Below are 7,615 nucleotides of genomic sequence, written 5' to 3' on the forward strand. Positions count from 1 at the left end.
ATATATATATATATATATATATATATATATATATATACATATATTTATACAAATATATATTTATATATATATATATACATAAATATATATATATTTATATATATATATATATATACACACACACACACATATATATATATATATATATATATATATGTTTGTGTGTGTGCGTGTGTGTGTGTGTGTGTGTGTGTAATATTTTGCACTAATGAGTATATGTTAATTAATGTGCTGATGTGTTGAGTAAAGCACTGGCACAGTTTGGTCTACCTAATGTCCCCTGCAGCTGGAGTATATTTCCTTTGGATTTACTTCAGGAATTCCGCAGTGTTATTTGAAGTAAAAATCGATTAAGTTAACAGATGGAATTGGTATAACTCTTTATTTTGTTATTATACCAATTCCATCTTCTGTTTGCTTAATCGATTATATATATATATTGGGTGCAAATGAATATATATCATGCAATAAACCATAAACACACGCTACAATTCGTTGACTACAGTCAAAATCTGAAGATCATTTCCCGAGAAAAACGTCAAATGTTAAGTGTGCTCTCTTGGATTATGTATATTTTTTAGAAAATCGAAGGATTGTTTGTATGATGAAATAGGTTACCGAGGATTATTGATTTATAAAAATGTGTCGCGACGGCAAAAGGTTGGAAACCGCTGATGTGTACATATATTTCGATAATTCGAGGTTTTTCTTCTTTCAATGATTATAAACGAAAGGAAGATTCACAGAATTAAGTGCAAGCTAATACATGTAAGGTGAAATAATAATATTTAATCAATTGGAATTATCCTGGAGATAGAGAAACAAATGTTTAGCGCTTGTGGCAATTTTTGTCCAGGGAGGTAGAGAACTAGAAAATTTAAATTTAAAGTGAAAGAACTCAGATTTTCAAAAAATTGGTTAAAGCTTAAGTGGAAACATGCATTAGGGTGTGAGTTTGATGTTTGGTAGTTAAGGTGAGAATTCCGTACCTATTTCTGTCTTATTGGGTCTTTTCAGTAAAGTATAGCATTATCAGACACTCCATACTTCCTTGCTGCAGTTCACAAATTCAACAACTTTCAGTTTAAATGTACCGTTATATTCTACTTTTTTTTTTTTTGCCGGAGGAGCCATGGGGATGAAATATTTTCATTTAAAATATTTAGACTAAATCCGATGGAAGATAATCAGCTAGAACAGTAAAGAAGCTCCGACTGGTCAGCTTACTTGAAGTACCGGTTCAAGAACTATGTGACCAGGAGGTGGAGTGGGGTGTTATGTTGTTAGAGAATGTATGTTAAGTCGTTTCGATAAGGTAGTTGTCAGTCCACTATAAAGACAGTTGTGGCTTCAACATATGAAAGAGATCAAAGGTGTTTGGAATGTGTGCTGTCGATTAGCGATGCGATAAAAAAAAAAAAAAAACAAGTTGGCGTAAAGATTGAAGATTGTAAAATAATTCGATTTCTGCACCAGCTATATCGATATAGGGTGATGGGAAAAACAAGACTTGTAAGCATTAACAACACCGATGGCAGTGATTTCGTAGAGAGTGGGTGGAGTGAGATAGATTTATTCAATAAATGAGGAAATATGACCGATGCATTGTTGCTGGTTTGAGGAGTTCAGGAAGCAATAGAAGGCACAGATGTATTTACAGGAGTAGAGTAGGGAGACTCTAAGTCGGAGTAATTGGAAATCTTCCTAACTGATACCCCAACGAGAGAAGGGAGTGGTGGAAAGAGCAGAAACTGCATGTACGCAGTCACTATTAATCGAAGGGAAGCTTGAGTGTAGCATCTGACAGCAATGAGGACATGTAGATAAGAATTACGAGATTTATATCTCAGAAATAAATTAGATGAATACGAGTGACGAACGCTCCATCCTAAGCAGCGGCATTGGGTATTAGCCTTTCTTCACTTATCAACAGATTAAACGATTTCTCTACTTTTCGACACCAAGTTTCAGTCCTCAAATACCATAGCTCATTTTGGGAACCTGACTTCCGATAGTCCAACTCCAGTAATCTGTTTCTGATGTAGTGCCCTGATAATCTGCTGATCATTAAGGAGGTTCCTCTCGAGTCAAGGAAGGAACCACTTCGCAACTCGACCCCTTGAGAAACATCTGACAAATTTCTCTCAAATTCAACTATACCGTCTTAGAAATTGAGAAAGGCGCACATTTGATAATGTCGTCCTTGATAAAGCTTTCCTCCCTGCCTATAAATGTTCTTGTGATGAGATATTAACGGATCGAATGCCTTTCATCAGAGCTTTGCTCGATCATCATTGACCTGTGGCTAAATAACAACTTACAAAAAGACGTCTTAAAAGCCATAACACATCCCAGATCGGAAGCTCAGTGCACTTCTATATCGCTGTCGGCGAAGGGACATTACTATCAAAATAGTCAACGAAAGTGACGTGATGGTTATTTGGCTGACAAACTTCTGCAGAAACGAAGCTCTCCAACAGCTCGGCAACATAAATCTTTACTGCAAACTATCTAAGGATCACACGCTCCAAGCCTAAAATCTTTTATCTCGATCCATTAAGTCACCAATTTATTCCTCTGTACTTCCTTCCACCACCAACGGCCTTCTCATTAACTGACCTTAAAACTCCTCAACGTTCTTCCCAAGCTATACAAATGTCAGATCACTTTTCTTCCCCACAGCAAACTTTACATTAAGTTGATAGATTGAAATGCACTATCAATCAGAAAATGCTTTCATTACACAGTCACGCGCACACACATACACACATTTACTTTCTAACCTTTTATATCGTTGATTGATATATTTTTACGGTTATTAAATCAGATTAAAATAATGTAAAATTCCTAGAAATAAACTAAATATATGTTAATAGTGGCGTGCACTAAAAATACTGTATGTATCTTCGTTTATCGCGAGAGTGTGGTGAAAAAAAAAATCAGCGATTAATGAATCCGTAATAAGGGAATCATCTACACGCACTTTGTAAATGGAACGAACGGTACTAATATCACGGCGCACAGCAGCGAAGCTTTGACCTTTACGTATGTTCTTGATCAACGCTACTTTTTCCTGCGTTTTTATTTTTGATGTTAGGATCAGGCGCCTTCGTACATTTTCAATTCACAGGTCTCGTACTATAAGTCCGTATAAGAAATACGTAGCGTCGCAGCACGGTCATTTAAACACAAGTGACAGTCCGTGCATTCTGAATAGCTGAACATTTGAGTATTCGCTGAGACACGATTTTGCGATACAAGCAAAATCTTCGACTGATCGGTGACCCGTGTTATCGCAGATCAATCCATGATAACTGTAACATAATTCACAACTGAGCGTATATGGTAAATGTTATGTTGGATCAGCGATAAATGAATCAACGATAAACGAGATTAGATGTACTCAATTGCTTTAAAATAACAGTGACATAGTCAAGCAATAACTGTAAAATATTAAAGACATTTGGGTCTATAAAAGATTCAGCAAAAATATAACCCTGTTCACTAAAAGATTGTGAAAACTCATCTGGACAGTCTAAATATAAAAAATACTTCAGTGTATAATAATTAAAAGCATCATCTCTCCGTCCACTACGCAAATGTCATATACTTGTTATTTTCCTAGAACAACGACTGCAATTGATTAAATGCTGCGTCCAACGAGTAAGAAGCACAATCCGCGGCAGTAACAAAAGTCTAGTTCCTTTGAAAAACTCAACTGGAAGGGTGAAAAGTTCTGCGATGTGGTACCTTGTATAACTCAGCGAAAAAATTCCTTCTTCGCCATGAAATGACTTGGAATAATTTGCGCAAATGGACGAGCAAGAAGCGAATATGGAGCGTTATTGAAAATATTGGGTTGTCCGGCAAGTTCGTGCCGTTTTATAGTAGCTTACCTTTCGACTTATTTGCCATGAAACCACCTCAATTCTGGGAAGAGGTTATTTTCAAGTTAAAGGAAAGATGGATACGCATTGTACAACAAAATTGTTCATATTTGGTTGATTAAGAATGTAATGGCAAGTATTTATTAACCTTTTTCTTTCCTTTAAAAATCGGCACGAACTTTCCGGACAACCCAAATAGTTTGAGAGAAACCCAATAGAAAGCTTGATACTGGCATTTCTCGATCGCTCTCGCTTTCACTAAAATAACTGGTAGATGAGAATATTAGAAAAATCTCGTGTAAATTGCTAAATTCAAAATACGTACATTCAACTTTTGCATTTAGTAGAGGGAAATATTGAAAAATCCTCACAGAACTGCAGTTGCTGCTGTTGTCATCGTTGTTGTTGCTATTATTGTTATTGTTCACCCAGGCCAGCTTTAATTTAAAATATCAACAATCGAGGTAAATCCGGTTGTTATCATTCTGTATTTTCGAAGACGGTTCGATATAATTATAGGGAGATTTGGGTTGTTATTCCAACCAGCTCTGGCAACAACATAGTTGTTCCTTTTATAGAACATAGACGTTTTTACGGTCACTGTAGTCCTGAAAATACATCAACGAATTTTGGAAATATGGAGTATCATATTTGACGAGGTAATGAAACCAGCCAATGCAATAGAGAATATCATTGTAAACCGCCGTTAATACGAACTGCTGGCTTTATTAATTGCCCAATATCAAAGAAGTTAAAGCAAATGTGCACACCGTGGCTACTTTCATTGCATTAAGACGTGCAATTTGCAGAATATACAATTGTGGTAGGCACTGAAATTATGTTTGTCGCAGAAAAAAAAAAATAGAAAACAGCGCTCCTCAGTGACAAAGTTTTTGCGTAATGGTACTATCTGCAGACAAAGGTATATTATTATTATTATTATTATTATTATGTAGTCTTATTTTTATCACTTGCTTTCCCTCCACTACTGAGCGCAGCTCTGTGGTTTGTTGTAGTGTTCTTATTTTCACTGTACTGAAAGTGTTTTACGTATGATGTGTGCAGTGCTTAGTAGTGCTATTTTCGGTATGTTATATATACTTGTAAGTCCTGATATTTTTGTTATTTGTCTGAATGTTTCTTTTGTTTTTTTATTATACCTAATGCGCCTACTATAGTAATTATTTCTGTTTTTAGGCCTCACATTCGAATTACCTCTATTTCTAGATCTTTGTATTTTGAAAGTTTCTTCGTTTCTTTTAGAGAAACATTGTCATCTGTTGAAATCGATACAACGATTAGTAAACAATTTTTTCTTGGTAATCTCTGATAACTATATTCGGCCTATTGGCCTTAATTTCGCTATCATGTGGCAAAATTTGAAACCATTATTATTATTATTATTATCATTATCATTAAAGGCCTCAAACAGTGGCACAGATTATAAAACGATACACATATTCTAAGTGTGAAGAAAATTTTATCTAAGGCTTGAGAAAAGTAAAGAACTTTTTTTTTATAATTTACAATTAATGAAAAACAATGTCAACAAAAGTTTTCTGTACATATTGTTTTGGAAATTTTAAACTTTAAAATGGTTTTGTTTTAACTTTCCAAGTGTGATAAGTAAATACATTCTTACTTCAGGCGACCACGAAGTTGAACATATTGAGAATCTCTGTTCCACCGTCTCAAACGAATAATAAAGACATACTCGATAATGAAATGTCCCATTTAGCCGGTCATCGCACGCTGAAGTGACCGGAAGAGGAAGAGGTCGCTTAGAAAACATAATAGCCTCATCCCCACTACATAACGAAGGTTGAGTTTGAATACACAACAACATTGGGCTGAAGATATATACTTTTCAGGTTTCGCTTGACAAGAAAACTGTAGATGAGAGGGGCAAAGTTTTGGCTTCCAGCAGATTCGTTGAGAGGTACATGGGAATGGTGAACATGGTCTGAAGGAATAGGCTTGTTCTGAGCATGCGCTTTTAGTTTATAGGAGAAGCGATTGGAGCTTCATGTATGTATGTATGTATGTACGTACGTGTGTTGTATTAGCTTGTTTACCTTCCCGTAATTTATCGGTTCAGCAAAAGAAAGCGATAGAACAAGTACCAGATTTTAAAAACAACAAATAGGTTTGGGGATCAATTTGTTCGTGTAAACTCTTTATGGTGATCTCCCTAATCGGCAATCTTATGAATGAAAGAAGTAAAAGAATAAAAGTTAAAGAATTCGTGCCAATGAATAAAGTGGCAGGTTTATAAAACAAAATTGCAAATATAACAATGAATTAACACCGTCATTGCAAAATCACATAATTCTAGAAAGCATTCGGTATATCAAGATAAGAAAAAAAGTTTTAAATTATTAACAATTTGAATTAGCTTAAAATAGAAACAAAACACAGAGTTTGTTAATCAACTAAATTTTATATAAATTTCCAGGTAAATGAAATCATTAAGATGTAAAAGTGAAATTGCTGCGTATCAGGAAGACATTGTGAAATGCAATATATTTTACTTTAACGTCGTTTTGTATTATTTTTTTTTAAGCCTTTTCTTGTTATATTAATCCTTGTTGCTCTACTTTATTGTGAATTCGCTGATATCCATAGGTTTCTTTAGCAACCAGTATAAAAAAAATATTTCACCAAACTTTTAGTTACAAAACTCTGTACATGTCAGAAAGTACATACTTTGTGTAATGGAAATAATTTTCAGGTTTTTTTTTTCTTTTTTATTAAACCTTATATGATATGACTAAACATTCACCAAATGGCTACGATTATATCGTGTGATAATTCTCCACTTTCCATTACAGTACTTTGCCTATATAAGAGTCATAAGAAACTAAAATGTTTCTGGTTCATCAATGGCATTTATCGAAGAGAAAGCAGGATTACAGTAGTAACTTTCATTATTCACAAATCCATCTGAATTCTTAGAATATTTCTTTTTTATCGATTTTGTAGTTTCCACGTCAAAAGTAGTTTCATCTTTGTTGGGCTATAATAATACAAAAAAAAAAAACATTATTTATATGAACAAAGCTTCCAGACACTTTATATTAATTGTTACTTATGTCTAAAAAAAAGACCGGAACTAAGTTTAAGATTTGGAATATTTTTTAGTTGTGAAATATTCTTTTAGTTTAGATTGTTTTGGTCTATGCCAGTTCCAATAGTAAATATGGCTTTGCTGGCGTGTGGCATTTGATGTAATTTGGTATCTAATAGACTTAAGATTATTTCATTTGTTGCAATGCTAGGCTTGTGTCATGTGGCTGTGTTCTAGGTAGCGTTTGGGTATGGTTGCTGTCATATAAAATACATGTGCGAGTGTGTGTTTGTGTGTATGTAAGTGTCTGGGGTGTTTTTGTGTGTATGTAAGTGTCTACTTACGTTCAAACAACTACAATCACGCATTTACATATATTCAAATATATATGCGTATGTGTGCGTGTATATGTATACATGCATTCATATATACGTATAGAGGGTGTTCATAAATTATATTTACAACTTTCACAATTATCGTCGAGATGTGTTGTGTGCAACCAATGGAGCTCATGTGAAAGTGTTCTGATGTTTCAATTTGATTTTATTTGTTTGGCAATAACTCTGCTGAGTTATCAATAAACTTTGCTGAGTTATCTTCACTGTTCGTGTTTTTCCGAATCTTTCAAACAGTAATGGTAATTTATGGACACCCTATATAT

General features: G+C 34.3%; 1 protein-coding gene and 1 long non-coding RNA gene across 3 annotated transcripts in view; one reads left to right on the forward strand and one right to left on the reverse strand.

The window, feature by feature from the left end:
• LOC128248732 (uncharacterized) overlaps positions 1–7,615 on the forward strand; it is a 47,725-nt gene that overhangs the window by 3,507 nt on the left and 36,603 nt on the right. The gene's annotated exons all lie outside the window — the stretch shown is intronic.
• The window catches only part of LOC106875320 (sodium-coupled monocarboxylate transporter 2), a 38,242-nt gene continuing 36,934 nt past the window's right edge, over positions 6,308–7,615 (reverse strand). For both annotated transcript variants that reach the window (XM_052970725.1, XM_014923406.2), the window contains one exon: positions 6,308–6,903. In XM_052970725.1, coding sequence (XP_052826685.1) covers positions 6,748–6,903 — 156 coding nt within the window. In that variant the 3' untranslated portion in view covers positions 6,308–6,747. The remainder of the gene's footprint in view (positions 6,904–7,615) is intronic.

Source organism: Octopus bimaculoides, chromosome 9 (assembly GCF_001194135.2).
Source record: "Octopus bimaculoides isolate UCB-OBI-ISO-001 chromosome 9, ASM119413v2, whole genome shotgun sequence".
Classification (NCBI taxonomy): Eukaryota; Metazoa; Mollusca; class Cephalopoda; order Octopoda; family Octopodidae; genus Octopus; species Octopus bimaculoides.